The sequence below is a fragment of the Glandiceps talaboti genome, chromosome 14 (genome assembly GCF_964340395.1).
Source record: "Glandiceps talaboti chromosome 14, keGlaTala1.1, whole genome shotgun sequence".
NCBI lineage: Eukaryota > Metazoa > Hemichordata > Enteropneusta > Spengelidae > Glandiceps > Glandiceps talaboti.
Window position 1 is genome coordinate 6,423,494 of NC_135562.1, and position 24,568 is coordinate 6,448,061.

Below are 24,568 nucleotides of genomic sequence, written 5' to 3' on the forward strand. Positions count from 1 at the left end.
ATAGGTCAAAGAACTTTTCATCGAGTTGCACCCTGGGTAAATCCGCCATTTTTGTGATTCCGGAAGTACAGTATGGTGATATTATAATTACACCCACCTGGTGGTTTCTCGGGGCCAGAAATTGAAATAGAAACTGTACTTTTACTAATTGTAATCAACAATATGTTTTCAAAGAAGAAAGGAGGGCGTGATAAAACAGAAGCTGCGAAAAAGGTAAGTGTTGTCATGACGAAATATCCTCGGCCGCGGCCCATCCTCTGTAAACTGAGTGACTCGTACTGTCTATTGATCGATGTCATAAATACACAGCAACATTGACGAAAACATAAAGATATGCATTAATACGAGTATGGTCAAATATTTAATTTTAATGCATTTACGTATAGAATGTTATTTTCAAGGTGAAAGGTGTATTGCTTCGCACAAACCAAACTAGCGAGCGCGAGCGAATAAGTCATGTGGAATGTACGTGTATTGCTTGTTGACAATGTTGTTGAAGATTTGCTCTGCTTGGGACGTTCTCAGCTGTATGTGTGATCTCACACTGAGTAAATTGTAGCTAGACTAAGCACACGGTGACACAGTCGATTATAGAACAATTGTGTGTGTGTGTGTGTGTGTGATAACATGATACCCTCTGTTACTCTATGTGAGACTAGGTGTGATAATGTAATTTGTAAACATTACATAACTTGACCCTGCCTTTATAATTAACATAACAGGTGATGTAAACAAAACAAGTACATGTCATTCAGTTGGAAATAATACTGATAACGAGTGAAAGACTTGAAAATTAACAGAGGCCTTCTTTTGGTACCCCCCCCCCCCCGATCTTATTTGAGGCACAGTCCCTCTGTGTTTGAGGATAGGAACTTTATATAAATCTGCATTCATGGATATGCTAATGTTATGTTCATATGAACCACTGTGACATGTCAGTCTCGTACTGCAAATTTATATCAAATTTACCAAATTCCTGTGTGAACCCAAAAATCATACATATGGCAGAACAAAAACACTGAGACTAACAAATATTTCTCAATTTTGAAATACCAAATGTTATGAGCAGACAACAACTTACATAAGTTGAATTTTATTTTTGTTTGGCTATAAAGGTATATCTATTTATTATGTATTGGAAGTAGATTTTTCTCATCAGAATCATGTTCAAAGTGCATCTCAGTATTATAATGATTTACAATTTAGCAGGGAAGTCATTACAATTATTGGTTTTAACTTACAATGGAAACCAGTTTACTTGAAACAAAACATCATCTGGTTTGACTAAAATTGTCCTAATCATTGTTCCATTTCATCTTCTGGTGTAACAAAAGCTTACCCTCATTGCTACATTGTCTTTGCACAAACAACAATTTTCTTGCTACATTGTTGCCAAATCACATATATATTAAAGATGTATACATTTTTCAGTCATGTCAATAGGTTAAAATGTAACAATTTTACTTCAATTTTGTCTTGTGCCAGACATTGAGTGGTAGCAACATTAATCACATTTTAGTCAAGCCAAACATGTTCTTACAAGATAAGTGGTTTTAATTGCACATCATTTTTGTTTTTTCAGCTTGGTTTGTTGGAAGTACCAGATCTAGAAACATTTATGAATAAAGAAGTATATGGTGGTGATGATGATGACGAGGACTTTGAAGCTGAACTTGCAGCTTTGACTGGTCAAGGTTCTGCCAAGCCTGCTGTTAAATCAAAGAAAAGTTAGTAAAGATTTCATAGACTCAATTTACTAACATAGAATTATGAAGGAAACTAGTCCAGCTGCTAGACCCTCTGCTTACTTTTAAAATGACAGAAGATCACCACTGAGGGTGCTAGTTATACCCAGTTAGAGGTGCTGTCACCATTTTTCGGTTTTATTTGGCAACCTTCTGAAGCCCAGATCCAACTAGTTGTAGTAGTTCAATACATGTTACGATCATCTCCACCATATAGTCAAATGGATCTCTCAAGCACAGAATTCTGTTTTTACCACCAACACTGACTGTGTTAGTTTATGCTATTGGAGCGTTTTTATAAACTTGATGACGTTATCGTATCCTTGAGTAACTTACATTCAAACTGGAGGTTGAGTTTGTAGTAAACTGAAGGAAGTAACCAATTACAATTGTTTGTCAGTGTGTGATGGATTACAACTGACATGTGCAGTTCATCCCTTCCCCAGCAGGAGATTTAGCTAGATTTTCGATAACAGTTTGTCCATTTGACGTTAGAAAGAGATCATAGAGAACGACTACATGTATAGTTACTAGAGTAAGATCCAAGGTCTTACTGCAAGACAAGATTATAACAAAACTTACCTACTGGACTTAAAATATTTGAGGATCAACAACTTATAAAGATATGCTGCCTTCTATAAAGGGGAATAAATATGAAGCTTACGTTAGGCCAAGAAAAAAAAAGTGTTTCTGGTCAGCACAGTTTGTTTAAAATGGGTGCGAATTTCTTTTACTTATTTTTTTGGTAATTCTCATGTAGATTTATGTACTTACACCCTTAACAAAAACAGGGAACCCTGGTAAATGACGGGTATTCAGGCAGATTTGACTGATATGCCACCCTTTAAAAAATGCATAGAAGCCAGAATGAATGTTCATGGACTCTTGGTTCATTCTTAGTAGTGAATTTCTACTCACAGAGTCAAAAAATATCTTGATCTTGGTACCAAGTCCCAAATTTTTGCCAACGTCTTGTCAGCATCATCAGGGGTGTACTGTTGAGAATCCTGGAAAAATGAATGGGTGAACTCAGTCAGATTTTACCTATCGGTGCTTACCACTAATAAAAACACTTACTTAGGGAACCCAGGTAAAATAAGTGGAGAACCCAGGTAGATTCTGATTGTACATGTACTTTTATACTGCCCTTAACAAAAACACTGAGATAACATTGTTTTGACCATTTTAGGTCCATTACCAATGTCAGTGATAGACAAGATGGCTGCCGAGAGTCTTAAAGATGATGATGATGTTGATATGGATGATGACTGGGAGAATGATGAAGACTTAATGTCAGAGTTACAGGAACTAGCAGAAGATGATGATAATACAGCTCATCCTGCACCCACCCCATCACCTAAACCATCACCAAAACCACAGGTAAAGTGTCCATTCATCTCACCCGTATCCCCTTCCATCACCCAAACCACAAGTAAAGTGTCCATGAATCTCACTTGCACCCCCTTCCATCACCCCTACCATCATCCAAACCACAGGTACTGTCCTAGCATCTCACCTGCACCCTGTTCCATCATCCCCTCCATCGCCCCAAACCACAGGTCAAGTGTCCATGAGTCTCACTCTCATGTCCATGAGTCTCACATGAATCTCACCCGTAGCCCCTTCCATCACGCCATCCATAATACAAACCGCAGATTAAGTATCCATGAATCTCAACTGCACCCCCTTCCATCACCCACCCCATTACCTAAACCACAGGTAAAGTGTCCATTCATCTCTCCCGTACGCCCTTGCATCACCCCATCCATAACCCAAACCACAGGTTAAGAGTCCATGAATCTCACTCTCTTGTCCACAAGTCTCACTCACATGAATCTCACCCTGCCACCCTCCATCACCCCCTCCATCACCTACAAGACAGGTATGTGCTCCTAGAAACCCGTATCCTAACCCCTATCATTTCATGGTTAGTTTCAGATTTTGAGGAGATACTGTTAGAAATAGTGACAGTTTTAAAACAAAATAGAAAATAAAATGAGCTTTTGTGGCTAAATACAAAATATTGATTTAAAGTTGATGACAACGCCAGACCAACTATCGGCAAGAAAATACAGACCCACTGACCCATTGAACTAAAACTATTATTGTGCCAACTTGATATACCTATCTATCAAGAGATCTTGATGTAAATACACTCACGGTAGGGTGGCGTCTCCTGTAACAAGTTTTCGTAAAGTGGTTGCACATTCAACCTCATTCAGTGTTTACACCATCTTGATTATAGGGTGATTATATCCGCACAGCAGAGGAACCAGTCGTCCACTTGTGTAACCTACCACATCAAATAACAGTAGTTTTAGTTTGCATCTATCTTAGTTTGCTGATAGCACATTTTCCGGAGTAATATGTCTTTCTAGTTCTATCACAATATCTCCAAAATTTAGCAATGAATGTGACATAAACATCAATATTTGTATCATTTTATAGATACTAGTAATCACTTTATGAAATATACGTACTAATTTTTTGAATGTTCTTGACATGTTTCATGCCCAGGAAGGAGCCAACATGGAGTTAGTTACATTACTAAAAGACAGAAAAACTATGTATGAAGCAGCTATTGACAATGCAAAGTCTACAGGTGATAGCTCAAAGGTCAGAAGATATGAGAGAGGTTGGAAGGTAAGTTTTCGTTGATGAGTGAATTGTTACTAACAACAAAAGTATGATTTGTGGTGATTGTCGTGGTGTTGGTCTGTTCACTCTTTGTAGTATGTAGGTGGGTCAGGTGAGAGTGATTGTGTGACCATTTATTTATACACACGAGGGTTCTCTTGCATGCGTGTGTGTTTTGACATGCACTGTCAACACATGTACACATATGTCAAAACTGTAGGTTGTGTACATAATTTTACTCCAGTCTTACATAAAATGTAAATCTTTATGTATACATAACAGACAATCAAAGATTTAGAGAAGAGTGCCAAAGCTGGTAAACCAGTCAATGAAGATGATATACCGCCCCCAGTGGCAACTGGAAAACCAAAGGCAACTAACCCTCCAGTTGCTATGGATACACAACAATCAACTCCAGTTGAAGAAAAAGGAGCAGCTGCACCAGTGAAAGAAGAAATAAAGGCACCTGTAGTTCAAAAAGGTAACAAGATAAACTGACTTATTTCACTTGTATCAACTCCTCGCTGTAATTTTAGATACAGTTCATACATAGATATGTTCACTTATTAAAAATTTGGAACAAAGGTGTACAATGTACAATTAATATCATATTTATAGTAGGTATTGATTTTGTAATAATGATAATAATAATAATTGTAATAAATTGTTCATTTACCAAAAGATATTATCAATTTGAAATGTAGAAAAATGCAGTTTTCTGGTAGAGCTATAGAAAAAGTTGGCCCAGAATGAATAAATGATCCCATGTAATCCTAATGGCTCCGTTGATAAGAAAACATTAATGCAGGCACCAGGGATTGAAATACAGGCCTTTGAAATGCAAACAAAATTTGTATAAATGTTATGTCGTTATTATATCTGTGTTAATATATAAAAGTTTATCTTGATTTCCCTAGATGCCAAGTTTAATGCTGAACATAAGATGTTATTGGAGAGGAAAAACCAGTACAAAGTAGCTGCACTGACTGCTAAGAGAGCCAATGATATGCCATCAGCCACCAAGTATATCAAGATAGCTAAGGTAAGAAACGGTGTGCTCATTTGGAAAGGAAACCATTTAAATGTGTAGCTAAGGTTTTGGAACCCGGTCATAGAGGAGAGAAATGTGGTAAAACTTGCATACATTTCTGTACCATGTACAATAATTATAGTGGGTAACCTTGGTAACAGAGGAATTAAATCTAGTAAAGCTTGCATACATTTCTTTACCCTGTACCATCATTTTGATGGGAATTCCCAATATTTTACACACGTAATGTCTGTAACAAACACATCACACATCTTTGATCTGTGCATTTTACAGACTCCTAGTGATTTTGTCTTTTCTTTTATGGTACATCATTGGGAAATATGTTATCAAAACTTTCTTACATTTATTACACAGGCATACTGTGTTGTCTTCTATAAAATGTTCATGTCAATTTTGTCATTTTACTTATCTTCAGCAATTTGAAATGGTAATAGAAGCAATGGAGCAAGGCAAGGAAGTAGATTTAAGTAATGTACCACCACCACCACCCCCACAACCAGGTTAGAATATGTTTTATACTTTAGTCCCAATTTCTCATTAAAGTGGCCATATGGACAGTCTAGTTCCTGACAGATCGTATTCCGATACAGTGGTTGTCAAACATGTGATCGTGGTCAAGCTTTCGCCGTGGTCATGTGCGATGATGTTGAGAACAAAAGTTGCTAAGTGTTTGACACTTTCAGCTTGACCACCCTCAAGTGCTTGCTATGGATGCAATTGCTCATGCGAGATCTCATGAGATCTGCCACATGACGAAAAATGGCTTATTGACTAAAGTCAAACCCGGTATAAAGATTAATGTTGTGATAATGTAATTTATGATATGTATAAAAATGTTGAGGAAATTTCTACTATGCAATCAACTGTTCTAACAATGCCAGAAGACAATTGTAATGTTATAGAAGACATTCATCAACATTAACATTATACTAGAATAGTTTATTCGATGTAAGTACTTTCACTGAGTGAAACACTTATATCAAATTCTATTGGTATCTCGTTTCATGTAAAATGGCTGTACACTTAAAATGTTTTATCATCAAATTTTAGACAAGATTTTTGTTATGACTGTAACAGTAATGTTGTGTTATTAAGCAAACTCCCCTATGAATCATACAACGCAATAACATAACTCTGTATTTCCTGTCATCAGGTTCTACACAACAATCTCCAACAGTTGCCTCCCCACCTAAAGTAGTACCTAGTCCTCAGTCTCCACAACAAGCTGTGGACGAGAAACCTCCCGATGCATTTGGTGTTCCATCAGCTCCCAAGACTGCTATGGAAGCACTTCAACAAAGACTTGAAAAGTACAAATCTAGTGAACAAAGTGCCAAACAAGAAGGCAATTCAAGTAAAGCTCGAAGAATGGGTAGAATTGTCAAGGTAAGTTTAAATTGTTTAATGCATTTGTATCACAGACTGATCAAATTTCAATGAGAAAGTTACAGTATTGTCACAAGGGGCCGTCTGCCTTAACAATGCTGTCTGTCCAAATAGTAGTAACCAAGGCTTGTAGAGATGATGTAATTGTAAGTGGTATGCTCCTTATCCCAGTCCGATTAAGGTTTTGCAAAATTATAGGACTGTCACAAGAGACTATGCCTATGTGCAGAGATTTGGCTTTCTGGCTTGCCGAAACTGTTTTACAAATGCAAATTTCAACTCGCAGTTTCGCATGTCTTGAGTGAGGTTGGCGACCATATTCCATTCTGGTACACAACTAAAAAAACATCTGTTCAGCAAAACTTCATTTCCAAAAGTAAATGTTTTGTGTCTGTGAATGTAAATTTTCATTTGTTGCTCCCTATAAACCCATAGTCTATGAACTTTCAGTCTCTATTTAAAGCAATTTTTCGACCACCTAAAAAAGTAAGTTTTCAACACCTTCATTTATTTTGCCATATTTTACAGTTACTAGTGATCACTATAAATCAGTATAAACGTCTCAGTAAGTAACATGTGTATCTAAAGTTTCACATTAGAAAAAATGACCACAGAAAATATTCAGATCTGACCAATATCCCCTCTAATACTTTTTCACTTCACAGCAATTTGAAGATGCAATCAAGAAAGAAAAATTAGGTAAACCTGTTGAATATGATGATCTTCCTTGTCCTCCAGGTGAGCCTATTTTGTTTATTCAAATGTGATTATTATTGCTCTAAATTGTGATAAAAATTGGTTTTGAGAATAATGTGAACACAAACAGGGTTTGGAATTGTTAATTTGAAGTGCATTTTTTGTACGAGATGCAACAAAGTTTTGAATTCAAGCCTATTGTACTTTCAGCTGATTACTTCACAATACCAGAGTGAAAAGTAGTTAAAGTGAATTCCATTAAAGAGGAAAAGGAAAAAGAAACAACCTTAAACTTTGTTTAACAACTATGCTAAAACAACCTCATATTTTCCTATGTGTATCTATGAACAGAACTTGCTTCATAAAATTAAGAACTGTCTTTCCTTGTTTTCCAGGATTTCCTCCCATTCCCGGTACATCAGAAGCCAGTCAGTCAGCATCAGGTCTTCCTATGGCACCACCCAATGCAACGGAAGTCTTACCAGGTGCTGCGGCACAAGCTGCACCTCCAGCAGCAGCAAAGGGTGCTCAACCACAGCAAACATCACCTCCAAAACAAGGCACTTCACCTAAGAAATGTAGGTATCTTCCCTCCCTGTGAAAATGTTTGCTAATCTAAAAATGTGTTTCTTTTTTTGAGACATTTTCAAATGTAATATAGATAATATCAGTTGTAGTATGATCTCAACTGGCGCCACTGTAAATAGCGACCTCTGTGTTGAAAAAAGGGTAGTTGAGCAATATGAATAGCACCCTCTGTGTTGTAAATGACAGGTAATATAAATAGCTCTTGCCAATGTGGTGTGTTTAGGGTAGTGAGGACAATTGAATTTGAAATTATGAAATTCCTTGGGATATAGAGAATTGAGAAATGTTCTTAGTGATCTAATTGGAGAAATTTCAAAAAAGATATGAAGCCAATAACATCTCAGAGTACGAGTAAGCAAAACTTGAATACAAATTTTTTGTCAAAGACACTAGTTACTTGCATGGCAACGCAAGAAGCAGTCGACAAATAATTTCATAAAAGTCTGTCAAAACTAATGATCAAAAAAGTGAGAAAAAAACAAGAAGTATTTGTACTGACTTAGAATGCCATTGATATGAATTATATAAAATGTTGATTATCAAGATATGTGAAGGACTCAACTATTCTCCTCATCACTTCCAGTTGAAAAGCTGCTTCATAACAGCATCTCTTGTGGCCAAACTATGTTTTTGTTTTTCCACTAACCAGAATAATGAGCATTCCACCTTACACTCATACTGGTATTTATTAAATAATTTCCTGTAGCAAAATGAAAAAAAACAATGACCTGTTTACCTATTCGTTAATTTTTTCATACCAGTGGTACAGAGCATTAATCAACAACAAGCACAACTCCTACGTGAGAGACAGCGGCAATACAAAATAGCCGCCTTGCAGGCCAAGAATCGTGGTGATATCGATGAAGCTAAGAGATTACTAGCTACAGCTAAGGTCAGTTGCTATAATGACTTCATTTGATCTGAAACAGACTGACATCATCTAGTCTATTTAGTCCCTGAATCTGTATACTGTTAAAACATCAGTGATTATATTATACATGTTCCCAGGCTACCATAGTACTATTTGTAATGTGGTTGACTAAACCACTGAGATACAATTTAGTGTGAACACAGTACACTTACATAAATTGTAACATTGACCCTTGAAACATCACCTCTGACCTTTAACCTTTGACCTCTTTCTCAAATTCTTTGTCATCAGGGTTTTGATAGAATGATTGATGCTTCAGAAAATGGTTTACCAGTCAATCTCAAAACTGTAAGTAAAATTATTGTGCTTGTTACTTCTAGAATGTTTTTTTTTTTTCAAATTATATGCAACCATGTACTACACCATATTTGGACTTCAGTTTAGGGAGGAGGTGTACACAGTTCAAATTGTCTACAACCATGTACTTCACCATATTTGGACTTCAGTTCAGGGAGGAGGTGTACACAGTTCAAATTGTCTGCAACCATGTACTATGCCATATTTGTATTTGTATTTTGATAACACACTCTGGACAATTATTATTTGATTACAGATCCCACCTCCACCGGGTGCGTCTACAGACTTTGAAATCGTAGAAGGTGTAGACTCAGAGGAACCTACAGGAAGTAGAGAACAGATGTATAAGAAATTAGAAGAAACTCTCAAGAAACAAGTAGAGGTGAGAAAATTATCTTTTCTCACTATGAAGTGATTCAAAACAAGTTTAAAACTAATGCCCATGACATGTGAGTGCAAGTGTGGCATACTTGGGGTATTTGCACGAGTGCTTGCAGTGTTGTCTGCGCCTGTACTTTCACGAGTGTAGAGTGAAAAAGCAGCAGAAAGCACTGCAAGCATGAGTGCAAATACCCCTGAGTACCCAAACTGGAACTCAAGTGTCATGTGATTCTGTTATTATTACATATGTTTATCTGAAACAACAAATTTACATATAAAAATCATACAACACGATTTCGTGTGTAGTGATTGTCTTTTTAAATAGCAAGTGGTTGTCAAATATGGAAATCAATATTATTTACTTTCTTTCTGTCTGTAGACGTGCAATAGTAATTCCCAGTACTTTACTCAACTTGGAGACATCAACTCGGCCAAACAGTAAGTTGTGTTGGTGATTATGATTAGTGATTTTAATAATAAACAATCAAGAAGATTTGTAATGTATCTAATCTCTCTGTAAACAAAACAGAAGGCACAGAAGCAAGGGGATAAATTTATTTTGATATTATCTAGCATGCGATCAAACACCCATAGAGAGACACACACAGGCATACACAACACACACTCACTCTTCACACGGACATATGCAAACATATTGATGTACACACTTACACACTGATACAGATGCACACACACACACACACACACACACACACACACACACACACAGACACACACATACATACACAGACACCATACACATGGGTGTGCGCGCGCACACACACACACACACACACACACACACACACACACACACACACACACACACACACACAAACACCATACTCATGGGCACATGCATACACACAAACACTCACTTGTTTTCTTCCTTACAACCATAGCTACCTGATTTTTCAAGAGAACTCTGCATGCAAGCACAGAATAATTATTCCTATGTTTCATACTTGTGTTTTTAGATTTGATAAATGGTCAACCAGCTGCAGACAAGACCTGGACACAGTAAAGAATGCATATGCCCACGGTGATCCTGTACCTAGATTTCACTATGATCAGAAAACATTTAGGATGGTCAAGTAAGAGACAAGTTATTACATCATACTTGTATGCGTTGTTTATGAACAGGTGTGAATAGTGAAATTTTTGTTGGTAAAAAACGTAACTTTTGGCGTATAAATGACAAAACCAAAACACATGCATATGAACCGAGTAATATATTAATTGTTGTTGTTTTTCTAGGTGTAATACAGACCTAAATGACAACGAGTTAGAGATTGTGATAGTTAGAGGAATCAATTATTACCTACCATCAGGTAAGACCTTTGACTTTTAACCTTTAACCTTTAAAGGCCTATGAATGAATCCCAGGTTCTTACATAAATTAGTGCTCTCTTAAGGGCATTACATAGACCTTATTCATTAACTCTGCCAGAAAGTCAGGAATCTTTTTACTATACTTACATTGAAAAATGGAAAATATATTGTTCTGTGTCGCAGTCATTTCTAATTACTATTCCGAAGTGACTATATTCCAAAGTCCAACATTGAAGAAGTAGTACGAAACAGTGTTGTATGGATGCATGCACCCTTATATCATAGACCCTACAGTATGCTTATATGTGTATGTAATGTAACAGAACCCCATACCACATGAGTTTCTGTGTGGGTACTCCAGGGTAGTTGCACTTATGTTGCAGTGTTTTCTGCTCACTCACTATGTTCGTGAAAGTCTGCGTCTGACTGCAGAGAACACTGCAAGCACTTCCACAAATACCTGAGTACACGACACTTGCACTTCATGGGCTCTGTCACAAGTACATCATTGTATGCAAGTAAACACAAATACCTGAGTACATGACACTTGCACTTCATGGTTTCTTTCACAGTACATCATTGTATATAAATAATAGTCAATAGTAGTTGCATAAGTGTTAGTTACTTGAACTGTACCTACCATGAAATAAATATTTTTTTATTGATCTATTTTATCTTTAGGAATGAATGAGACAGATTTGAATACGTATGTCAAATATGAATTACCCTATCCAAAAGATGTAAGTATACCAGAGTCATTGTAGAAATTATTTTCAAGATGTAACAAGCATCTTGTGAGTGTGCAGATTTTTTTATGCTAGGATTTATTTTTTACAACAAGTTTATATGTAATTGAGCCTTCAGTTTACTAAGATAGACACAAACTAAATCTATTGTCACAACATGTTGATACAACAGTGATAAGCTATTGAATGGATGTTGGTTTAATTATAGTCTCAGTAGGGAGGCATGGCAGAATTTTATTGAGAGTTCCATGAACTTTCAGTATGTACTGTTTTAGGACTTCCAATGTTTACACTATCTTGATCACAGGGTGATCAGAATCACACAACACACAGAGGAACTGCTATCACCCACTTGTGTAATCTACCACATTGAACAACAATATATTTAGTTTGCGCATATCTTAGTAAACTAAACGCTTGATTACCAGAGTTGTACAATCTGTGCATGTATGTGAAAACCAAAGCTTTAATGAGATGTATTCTGATCCGAGTCAGGGGTAATAATTGTAAAGCGCTTTGAGCACGGAGTGGGAAAGCGCTATATAAGAAACCAACATTATTATTATTATTATTATTATCTTGAAATGGGCTATATACAATAAAATAATCAGTTTTGTTTGTTTGTTTGTTTGTTAATAGGATGATGGGCAGTCAGGGAAGACAAGTACAGTCAAACAAACAAACAATCCACTGTATGATGCTAGTTTTAAACTACGGATTATCGACAGAAAACAACGGTCGCTAGGCAGACATTTTAAACGACTTGTACTAAAATTAGAAGTCTTTTATGAAAGGTATTGTATAATAAATTAATATCACATTTTAAACCTTTGTAACACTTTTAAAGTGTGAGTTATCGACAGAAACAACGGTCTCAAGGTAGACATTATAGATGACTTGTACTGAAATGAAAAGTCTTTTACAGAAGTTACAGTTTGGTGATTTATAGTGTTGCATGAGCAACTTTTGGTTATGATTGAGTCATTTGACCAGATGCGGTTAGAGATGATTTGATACAGTGTTTGCATCCAGACTAACATATTGTGTGCACACAGAAAGTACCAACTTATAACCATGTTTTCATCCAGAGTAATATATTGTGTGCACACAGAAAGTACCAACTTATAACCATGTTTTCATCCAGAGTAATATATTGTGTGCACACAGAAAGTACCAACTTATAACCATGTTTTCATCCAGAGTAATATATTGTGTGCACACAGAAAGTACCAACTTATAACCATGTTTTCATCCAGAGTAATATATTGTGTGCACACAGAAAGTACCAACTTATAACCATGTTTTCATCCAGAGTAACATATTGTGTGCACACAGAAAGTACCGACATATTACCATGTTGGCATCCAGAGTAACATATTGTGTGCATACAGAAAGTACCAACTTATTAAGATGACTATTCTAACTCTTAATGCTCAACTTGTAAAGAAAAAAAGTCCAATGTTTTTTCTTCAATTTGATAAATTTCTAGGGGATTCTTCAAAGGTGACAAGTGTCTAGGTCAAGCATCACTCAAACTTACTGACTTGGACAGTAAATGTGAAATACATGAAGGCATTAAGGTAGGACTTATTATTACTGCTGAATTTTGTTACTGCACACTTTTCATTGTTTTTACTAATGTTGGGGAACCCCGGTAACAGGAATGGGGATATGATAAACCTGGCATAGTTTTCAATGCATTGTATCATAATTTTTCTTGGGAACCCTGGTAAAATGACAGTGGAACGTTTACCTGCTTACTGCCCTCAACAAAAACACTGCTTGGGAACCCTGGTATTAAAATGACGTTGGAACTCAGGTAGAATTTACCTGCTTACTGCCCTCAACAAAAACCCTGCTTGGGAACCCTGGTAAAATGACAGTGGAACGTTTACCTGCTACTGCCCTAAACAAAAACACTGCTTGGGTGGGAACCCTGGTAAAATGACAGTGGAAACTCAGGTAGAATTTATCTGCTTACTGCCCTTAACAAAAACACTGGTTGGGAACCCTGGTAAAATGACAGTGGAACTCAGGTATAATTTACCTGCTTACTGCCCTTAACAAAAACACTGCTATTTTACTTTAATTGTCGACAAAATAAGCCAAGACTTTTTTTACGAAGTATCAAATAACTAAAAGATAGGTTGAATATGGATATCTCATTCAAGAAAAATTGGTATTCATATTGTCAGTATACATAATTTTTTTCAAATTTACATTTTAATGATGAAAAATTATGATTTTGGTAAAAAAAAATTGGAATTATTTGTTTTCATGTTTTTACAGTTAACAGAAAGTAGAAAGGCTATAGGAGGAACTTTAGAAATCAAAGTACGAGTCAGACAACCTCTAGGAAGTCCCGAAGTACAAGACATCAAGGAAAGATGGCTTGTTATAGATGGTATCAAAACAGCAGCACCAGTAAGTACATATAATTAACCCTTGACCTTTGACCTGAATAATTGTGTAATTATTGGTTGACCTCAGATGTCTGGTCATAGACAGTTTGTCAAAGCTCAGGTAAGTCTATGTATTTCACCCTCGACCTTTGACCTAAATTCATGTATAATTAATGAGCATGTCTTGTGATAGACAATGTGAAAGCACCAACTCAGTAAGTCTGTGCATATCATTAACCCTTGACCTTTTACCAAAATAAATGTGATCATTAAAAACATTTCAGTTGGGAATTCTGTTCAGAATGTTCAGATTTTGCTGTATGTCCCTTTAATACTTCCAGTGGTGTTTGATAGTTTGTTAAATCTTTCATTTCATTTCAGATAGCAGCTCAACAAAAAGTATCACCAAAAGGTGGAAGCCAACAGTAAGTAAACTGTTTTATTTTTTTTCCTATTTTTTGGTCAGTTAAATGAAATAATAATTTTTCAGGCAAACCAGCATAGTAGAGTTACCCAGGCATGTCATCTGTGTACTCTGAATGTACATCTTTGAGTGTGCATAATTGTATTAGAGAATGCTGTCAGTCATAGGTTCAGGTATGTGTGCTCACATGTGTTACACATCCAGTAATCAATGCACACTCACATCCATACAAAGTCAGTTTCTTTGAAAACTGCTCCTCCTTCACCAGAGTTATTCTACCACCCTGTGTATGGTATTATGATGCAAAGTATCTGACTTTGTACCATGGCTTGCAGACAAAGCAGTGTCTTCAGATCCTATATGGTCACCCTAAAGTCCCACAACCCTTTCACTTGTGTTTTCAAGCAACCAGCAAATATTCCATAAAACTACTTGATACAATAAGTGCTCACTCAACTTGGAGAATAAAATTACAAAATTACATGTTCATTGAAAATTTACCAGAAAAGACTTGCCTCAAAACAAATCGTAACAAGTCAATTTCTCTTTTGATTTTGTCTCCTCTATCAGATCCAAATCCAAGACATGTATGATCATCTGAAGACACTGCTAGCCCTGTTAGACAAGACACTGCTAGCCCTGTTAGACAAGACACTGCTAGCCCTGTTAGACAAGACACTGCTAGCCCTGTTAGACAAGACACTGCTAACCCTGTTAGACAAGACACTGCTAGCCCTGTTAGACAAGACACTGCTAACCCTGTTAGACATTGATCAACTAAAAATGAAGACACTGCTAGCCCACATTGAACAATAACTAATCACGAAGACACTGCTATTTCTGTTTAAGCAATGATAAATACTGAAGAACTCATAGTAACAAATATGCTTGATTACTAGATTAGTACAAACATCTCAGAAATCAACTCATAAAAGATAATGTTTACCTTTGTAGCATGGACTAATTCAACTACATGTTCATAGTAGCAAGGGATGATCCATATATTACGAATCTCACTATACATGTTCATAGTAGCAAGGGATGATCCATATATTACGAATCTCACTATACATGTTCATAGTAGCAAGGGATGATCCATATATTACGAATCTCACTATACATGTTCATAGTAGCAAGGGATGATCCATATATTACGAATCTCACTATACATGTTCATAGTAGCAAGGGATGATCCATATATTACGAATCTCACTATACATGTTCATAGTAGCAAGGGATGATCCATCTATTACGAATCTCACTATACATGTTCATAGTAGCAAGGGACAATCCATCTATTACAAATCTCACTCTACATGTTCATAGTAGCAAGGGATGATCCATCTATTACAAATCTCACTCTACATGTTCATAGTAGCAAGGGACGATCCATCTATTACGAATTTAACTATACATGTGTGAAGCCAATAGAAATAATGTTAGCCAGAAGTTCGATACCACACTTCTACTGCACTTCTGGTTAATATTATTCCTATGGGCTTTACACATGTACATGTAGAGTGAGATTGGCAACAAATATATCTGTTGAAGAAAACTTATGCTGCTACCTGTTACTGACCATATACAAGTTGTAGATTGATGTTGTATTCTCTTATACATACATTGCAAATTGTGTGTGTGATCGTTAACATCTACCTGAAGCTTGTAGCATATGATTGTTTACATCAACCTGAAGTTTGTAACATATAATTTCAAACGTAGTTTCTTGTCAGGAACCAGCTACATGGGTGTTCATAGTATAAAAACTTCCATTGTGTATATTTACTGAAATGTATAAGTTATAGTTTTTACTTTATATTGACACCACAAGGAAATGATAAGTATGTGAACAGCTGTCTTTGTGTACCTCAATTTTTGTAGTTCATAACATATTTTACATGACAACCATAGACTTTTATATCGTCACCACAAGGAAACGATAAGTATGTGGACAGCTGTCTTTGTTTACCTCAATTTTTGTAGTTCATAACATGTTTTATACGACAACCAAAGTCTTAAGACTGCAATTCTGTTCATTTACCCCAATTATTGAATACATTCGTGTAACATTGGTATAACATGTTTTCACAAGAAGAGCAGCCATGACGTTGAAAAACTACAATTGCATATAAAATAGATATGAATTACTTCATTTCATATTTTTTATGAAAAGTAATGAAAATAGGGAACTTGCAAACCTGTCATCTTGAATGTTGCATCATGGGAAATATGATAATAAATATCAGCTGATTATTATTGTAAACTATATTGTTACATAGTTTGTAACCACAAGTAATAAATTTATGGTTAGCCTGACCTTTATAGGAGGTTTATTCTATCGATAGCTCCAAAGTAGGTATTACGATAACCATAAACCCATAGCATCTGAGCATGCTCAGTCTGGATTGCAAGTTCCCTATTAGCGAATACCATTCTGAAATTCTGTTGAGTGGAAACGATTATATAGAAGTGGTATACTATCTTTGCAATATCATTGAGGATGTAACAGGATATTAGAAGCACATGCATATTAAGAATTATTTACAAACACAATTTGGCTCATATTGTGTATCCTTTGTAAATAGGTTTAGTATGTAGCCCATCCTATAAACTTCATGCTGATTAATCTGCCATGAGTAAATTAATTAAAATTTAGAGTAACATTGATAAGTATAGCAAATTTTCAATGTTTAATGAACAAAAGATAATTAAAACTTAGCTGCACTGCTTAAGTATTTACACAAATTAATGCATTTATACAAACTTGGTGCCTTCACTTAAGCCTTTATGCAAGTATTCTGATGTCATTTCATTGAGTTGTCCTGTATCAAAATATATTACAATGCAATCTTCTATTCTTTTGGATAACACCATTTGCAAAGTTTATCCATAAAGTTAGATTTACAATAGTTTATAATATTTGCCTTAAATTTCTTAACTGTTTTCAGTTTTATATTTGTTGTTGAACCGTCCATTTTTGATACCATATGCTATGGATATTATTACTCATTTTATTGAAAAGAAACGTTGGCTTTATCAGCAATTTTACTCATAAATCAACCTAAACTTGACCTGAACATTTTTTTAAAAGGATACTTTTTTTTGCATATATTTAAGCAGGAAATTTACTTGTAAAAATAAGAAAAAGTGAAATTGTTTGTATCATTTCTATGATTGTCTAAAATGTCAATAGTTGAATATTTCACTAAAATATATTTTGCCTATAAACCATCATTTTATTTCATCGTAAGTCTATGATTATTTAGAATGTCAATTTTTCAATATTTCAATATTTCACTAAAATATATTTTGCCTATATTAATAAACCCAGCCAAAATGATTTTACATGGGTCTTATTTTACTTCAAGTAAAAACAGGATAGTTTCTGTCAGAATCTACCATAATTTTGTTTGGGAACCCTAACTGGGGAACACTTGTATGTTTACCAAAAACATGACTTCAGTTACAAAGATTTGATAAATATGTTATTCAGAATGCGAGAATCCAATCTTTTGAAATTGAAAGTATTTGTCAGTATAAGAAATTTTGAAATACAAGTAAGAATTTGTTGGCACTCTTAATACAAAAGTAGTACTTATGTAGAAAAGGTTTGAAATTTTCCAAACAATGTGCTGAAGCAAATTAATGTCTTTTGAAGACCTAAATTTTAGCAGTACTGTTACAGTATAGAGCACTTATAGTTCAGAGTTTTAGTCTGTTTTGACTCATTACATGCACTTGAATTTAATTATTTAAAATTTAAAATTGAGTTTAATAGCTCTCGTAGCGGCTCAATGACTACCGGTAGTACGCATGTGCGTCCTATATACTATGCGATGTTTTTTTTTGGTGGTTTTACCCAAGGATGCATTGCAATGCAATGACTACGCATGTGCATTCTATATGTTATGTGCATTCTCCATGCGGAGGGTGCTATCTACAATATCATCGTGAGGCTTTGCATAGTTATGATATTAAAATTAAAATGGAATCAAATCAATTGAATGTAAATGTTTTGATTAAAATTTCCAAGTTTTTAGTAACATTGAATTGAAACTTATTTTGCTTCAGAAATGACAAAAAATATGACGTAAAAAATGTGTAAAAAAAAAAAAAAAAAGTACATGTCAAAAGGGTATAGTATATTGATCGAGAAGATATGATAACCAAAATTGTTTCCAAAATTATATGTTTTGCTATATTCAATATACATACCTCTTCCTCAAAACCTGTTGCTTACAATGCACTGTTCTTTTCTAATGCAGGGATTTTTTAAAGTTCTTTTGTTAAAAAATGAAAGAAAATTAAACCATAGTTCATTGGGCTACAAATATGTTCAAGACAATTCTCAGAGAAATATTCTGCACAAAATGCATTCTTGAACTTCCACTTGAAAAGAAACTTATTGCACACAGTGCACTGTACTTGCCTTGAGAAGAGGTTTTTAACTTAGAGACCCTGGAGTTAACAAGGTTTATGTTTTACTACAGAAGCTTTTAAAGAAGTTGGCACTTTTTGTGTAGCTTTATTTAGAATTTAAGAATGATTCTGAAAAAACTTAAAACTTAAAATTTCAAAATGATGTAAAAGAGTTTATGTTTCAATGAATTAGTTACGTAAACACCTGAATCTTAGAATTATAAAACAAGAAACCTTCTTTCAAAGCAAAGTTTTATGATTCAGCTATTTTTTCTGACCAAGTAACATTTGGTTTATATATTGTTATGCATTTATACAAGTACCTCATTTATGTCTGATGTGCCTTCTTTGCCAAAACTTTCTCTTCAGAAAGAACTTTTTTTAACCCATCGAAACTTCTGTAAACTTATTCCGCCCACAACTTTTGTATGTGTTTATATTGTAATGTAAATGAAAAAGTAATGAAGAATCTCAATATTTCAATATTTGTATATTTGTACAGAATACTTAGATATCAAGATGTATTAAGTTATTAGAAAAATTTTCATATATGTTATTAATTTAAATAAAAAGTAAATGTCGTAATTTTATTATGTTCAGCAGTTTTCATAAAATGAGTGTGTTAGTGTTGAGTACATTATTATGTAATGTTGAGTCATAACAGAATATCAGAAAGAGTCAAGAATATACTTGTAACATTCAGGTAAAATGTTTGCATAATTTGTCACAATCATTTGTAGCATCCATATCAAGTGTAAAAGATGCTATTTCAATTGGTTTAGCCATCAGCCCAGTATGTGGTGTCTCTCAATGTTAAATATCTGTAAAAAATGTTAGCAGTGCAATACTAGGCTTATGATTAAAGCAATTGAATGAGTTTACTTTTACACTTGATATGAACATTATAGATGAGTGTGGAAAATAGGCAAAGTGTTTTACGTCAGTGTTTAATATAAGGGTTGTTAAACGAGGCTACTAATACCACATCTCTTCTGTAGTGATGACTTAATGATATTCATTATACAACTACTACGTCCACATCTCTTAATTTTACATACACCCACATTCATACTCAAACCAGGGCACACTGATCAGAACAGATTCAGGGGCAACATGGAATTAGTGCAGTTATGTCATTGTAAACGACAGTCTCTTTACGGCACCATCCAAGACACACTATCAAGAGGCTGAGAGGCCTGATATTTTGCAGTGTTGCAGAAGAAATATCAGCCTTGGTTTGCGAAAATGAAATTTTGTCAACCTGAAAAAGTGTCTTTCAATATGATTGACATTCAGGACTAACATTTTGCCCATGTTGTACCTAATCTACAACACCCTCACACAACACTTTGTCTGCATAATTAGAATATGGTGTAATTCTGGTATGCTATGATTCATTGGTCTAACACAGTGGGTATGAAAGAAAGACAATCATGAAAAATCTGTTCTTTATTAAACATTCACCTGACATATCTGTCTCACACAAAAGCCCTTCTTCAGGGACCTAAGAATGAAAAAAATACAATGGAAGAATGATAAAAATGATAAAATACTACAACTGGTGTCATACCAGTCTGTAAGGATGTCAAACTGAGAAAAAAGGTAGGTGGAAAAACTGGGTGGAAGCATAAAGTAAAGAAAAAAATGTAAAAAATGAAAAACTGTAAAAAGGAACAAATGAGTGAATTAACCTGTAAATTACCATGAGTCATTTCTTTCTGTTTACAGTGTCGCTAAAAGTGTCAACAGTATTGAAGTTTTGAAACTGGAGTTAACTCTTAATGACAGAAAGGTAGGTATTTGTAGGATATAATGAGTAAATGGTATTTATCATTTAAAAACACAAAATTTGATACTCTATAATTCATTTTAGTAATTCATTATCAACAGAGGATTATCGGAATGATGAAATTTCTCTTCTTTTTTTTTAACTCTTCCTTTATATTCTTCATGATGGTGGTCTCATATCCAGAAATATTTCATTGATAAAAGAACATAGCCTTCCATTCCTTACATATATACAAGGTCCAGGCATAAAGGCGTACTCTGCATATGTATATAGGGGTCAGATTAAGATGATGCTCTTTATGCTAAGTTGACTTTGACCATGTAACACACTCACAGAGCTCATAGAGTGCCTATGAAACTGACATTTTAGAGAGTATTACAGTTTTTTATCACCTAATGTTGGACTATGGTATTATGAATGTACAGGAAAGATATCTGTCACCATACTTTTTAGAATAGTTGCGTTTTATGGACTATATTCATGAAAATGTTTGCTTGATACACATTGGAAATGTCAAAGCATTGATTCGGGATTTAATGGAGAACTTTACTGTAATTGGAGCATTCGATACCTTGCTTGTACTGTTGTTGATTTGTGTTGTTGGTAATTTTAGGTGAAAGCTTATAAAGCTAAGGGGCAAGCACCCCCTAGGGCTCTGATTGAAAACCAAGATGTTTTAATGAAGAAATTACAAAATCTTGAAGCAGCGCTGAAGAGAGGGGGCAAACAAGCAGCAAGAGGTAAGTCAGATCACAAACCAAAGAAGGTATAAAACAACATGAAAGATCAAACAGTCGACTTTTATTTGAATGCCTTTTTCAGTCAACCAATTTTTATGTTGTGTCTGTTAACAGTTATGCAAAAATATTAGGATTTAGTGTACTGTAAACCTGGAAATTTTAGTGTAAGACTTGTTTTCACTTTTGTTGGAAAACAAAAATGCAAAAATAAGTATTGACTAAAATACCTTCTTGTACATGATCACAATGTACCTGTTTAGTAATTAGTAAAAATTAGTCTTTGAGAACAGCTGAAGACTGAAATTGCAAAATTTTCTAATATTTAGGATTACAATATTTAGTAAAGGTCTATGGTTTTAGACGTCATGTAATTTGAGTACTTCTATTTGATTTGAAACTATTCTTAGCATTTTGTAGAAGTATTAAAACACAGTTTGGATTAGGAAGGGGCACTGTTACAATGGATTCCATTGCTTCCTTCTTCTGTCTGTCCTTACACATCCTGACATGCAAGTGTGTCAAAGTTTCAACAAATACCTTTCATCTATTAGTCACAGAAATAAAGTAAAGGGGCTATGTCTTCTATGAAGACTTGTTATAAGCACATTATATATAACGCAGTACACAATACTCAGTAAATTGCTAAAAATTTATTGTCCAGGAATTTGTTAATAACTAAAAATTTTTAAAATTTTCTTGTGCTGAAACCTTTTCAATTTACATGATCATGACATCAGAAATGCAGAGATCATTTTCAGCCTGCCTACAGCTCAAAAGATGATCAGACTATTGAAGATGTGTGCATTTTATATTACAGTATATGTATCACAATTACAAAGTGCTGCACCACATTATCATGCAGAGGCTCAACAGTATGTTAGACAAGGTAACAAGGTAAGTAGTGGAAATTGTACTTTAAAAAGCCTAGTAAATATGGGAGGGGAATCTTGCTCATGAAATTTGCAATTTTGTAAGTTTTATTCCTTCTAAAAACTAAGAAGTTAGGTAGATTTTACCTGCTTTATTGCAGCCAAAAACATACATGCATGCCCCCACACACACAGACACACAGACACACACAGACAGACACACACACACACACACACACACACACACACACACACACCCTCATGCACGCATAGGCTCATACACACATGGATATGAAAAGCATCATTTCTTTCCAAGAATTTAGATTTCCAAAGAACTCAAAAATATTTATCACCTTTGGATGATAGTCACGTTCATAATATTTTCTTAAGTGTTTATTGTCCAGGTTTTATAAGTTGAAAAAGCTTTATCTTGCTTTGTTTACAGGAGATGGCTACGTTATGTCTAACTAAGAAGAAACTAGTTGAAAATGAGGTAAGATATTGTAATATTCCAAATAAAAAAAAATAATAAAAAATTTGACGTTTATAAAGTGTTATGCTCACCAAATCTTCACCAAGAAATTGGCAAAGCTAGATAATTATGCCAATGAGATGTGTCAGGAAATTCATGTTATCTTGCTTTTGAAATTTGAAACCAAATTTTCATCCAGTAAGTGATTACCTGTTTCACATAAAAGGGATTGCAAGGAATTTTTAAATGATTACTGAATATGAAAATACTAGGAATCTTGCAAACCCGCCATTTTTAATATCCTGAATGTTGCATCATGGGAAATATGATGATAAATATGAATCAGTTACTAATTTCAGAGCACTTTAGACAAGCATGTCACATTTTGTTTAACCACAAATAATCTAGTATTAGTTATACAGTGGTGGTGGTGGTGGTGGGTGGGGGGGGGGGTATTCTTTCAATTGCCACAGATTTAATATTACCATAAGATAAATGAAAATACTCCCATAGTCCTTTGCGTCTGAGTCGCATCTGAGTATGTACAATGTGAATTACAAGGTTCCCTGTTCAACCAACTATTAAAGAAGACAATTGTTCATATGTGTGTGCTAATTTTACAAAATCATGATGAGATGAATTTTATCAATATACTACAAAATAGTATCAAGAAATTTTGATGTCTTTGGTTTTTTTCTTCCAGATGAGATCATGGCAGCAGAAATGTTGACAGTGGTAAAACAGCTGGTAATGTCTGTATTTTAAACTATTGGCATCAAACTAGTTTGGACACTTTCCTTCAAAATTCACATAAATCATATTCTGCGTTAAAGAAGTAAGCAGTTTAAGGATGAGATGCATGTTTGTTGATTTATGTTTTCTTAATTTTTCACAAGATTAATACCTTATTTGTGGCATTCTCGTGTTGACTCTGTATTTAAAGTTGGTGGTTTTGATGAATAATTTTGACATTCTGCAGCATATCTTTGTTTTCAAACATGCTTCACTTGTTTTAAGACAAAACAAAGGTCAAGAGTCAGCAAAATGTTTTTTTTGGATAAAAATAGCCAGTGAACATGAATCTTATCCTTAATGCTGCAATTCTTACGAATACATTCACATGAGGATGTTTAGACTGGTGACCACACTGTTTAAAATGAAGACCACACTGATCTGTACTAGGAATAATGGAGATGATACATTAATTACATTTGTATAATATGAGGATTCCAGTTACCCATTTTAGAGCCAGTTTCAAAAGACATGTCAAGTAATTTGAGGGCAGCCAAGATTAGAAAAAATTATGGGAAAATATCCCTATGGATGTCACTTGCTTAGAAGTACACAAAACAGGTAACATAATCCAAGTAAAATGACATGCACCAGTTCCTAAAAAACTTGTATAATCCAAAATGAACAAACCCAGAAATGATATCCCAGAACTGAAATTTTTTAGTATAAATAAATAATTATCTATTGTAGTTAGGCCAAATAAAAAAAATTGTGTGTTTCTGATACCCGACTGACCCTTGTTTAAGCCGCCAAGTTGGCGCCAACCCTAAACATTTTTTACATGCAAAAACGTAAAATCTGTTAAATAACAAAACTAAATAAAACTGTTAAATAACAAAACTGAAAATAGTAGTATTCTAAATGTCAGCAT

The 24,568-nt window shown here is 34.6% G+C and overlaps 1 protein-coding gene across 1 annotated transcript; it reads left to right on the forward strand.

The window, feature by feature from the left end:
• Nucleotides 1-66: 66 nt before the first annotated feature.
• On the forward strand, nt 67-23,773 carry LOC144445724 (coiled-coil and C2 domain-containing protein 1-like). Its single transcript, XM_078135367.1, has 26 exons — nt 67-213; nt 1,583-1,727; nt 2,935-3,125; nt 4,263-4,388; nt 4,665-4,863; nt 5,300-5,424; nt 5,849-5,933; nt 6,587-6,819; nt 7,485-7,557; nt 7,911-8,093; nt 8,865-8,995; nt 9,266-9,322; nt 9,588-9,713; nt 10,092-10,150; nt 10,690-10,806; nt 10,970-11,043; nt 11,726-11,784; nt 12,430-12,584; nt 13,280-13,370; nt 14,080-14,214; nt 14,574-14,617; nt 20,764-20,827; nt 21,438-21,564; nt 22,382-22,458; nt 22,879-22,926; nt 23,609-23,773. The coding sequence occupies exons 1-26, from the start codon at nt 163-165 to the stop codon at nt 23,633-23,635; spliced, it is 2,802 nt and encodes a 933-aa protein (XP_077991493.1). The 5' UTR covers nt 67-162; the 3' UTR covers nt 23,636-23,773.
• The last annotated feature ends 795 nt before the right edge of the window (nt 23,774-24,568 follow it).

What these genes read in the sequence shown, in the direction of transcription:
- LOC144445724 (XM_078135367.1), top strand. Translation starts at nt 163, where the DNA reads ATGTTTTCAAAGAAGAAAGGAGGGCGTGATAAAACAGAAGCTGCGAAA. An exon ending in GATATGAGAGAGGTTGGAAG is followed by an intron (nt 4,389 to 4,664) that starts GTAAGTTTTCGT and finishes TATACATAACAG; the next exon opens with ACAATCAAAGATTTAGAGAA. An exon ending in AAATACATGAAGGCATTAAG is followed by an intron (nt 13,371 to 14,079) that starts GTAGGACTTATT and finishes ATGTTTTTACAG; the next exon opens with TTAACAGAAAGTAGAAAGGC.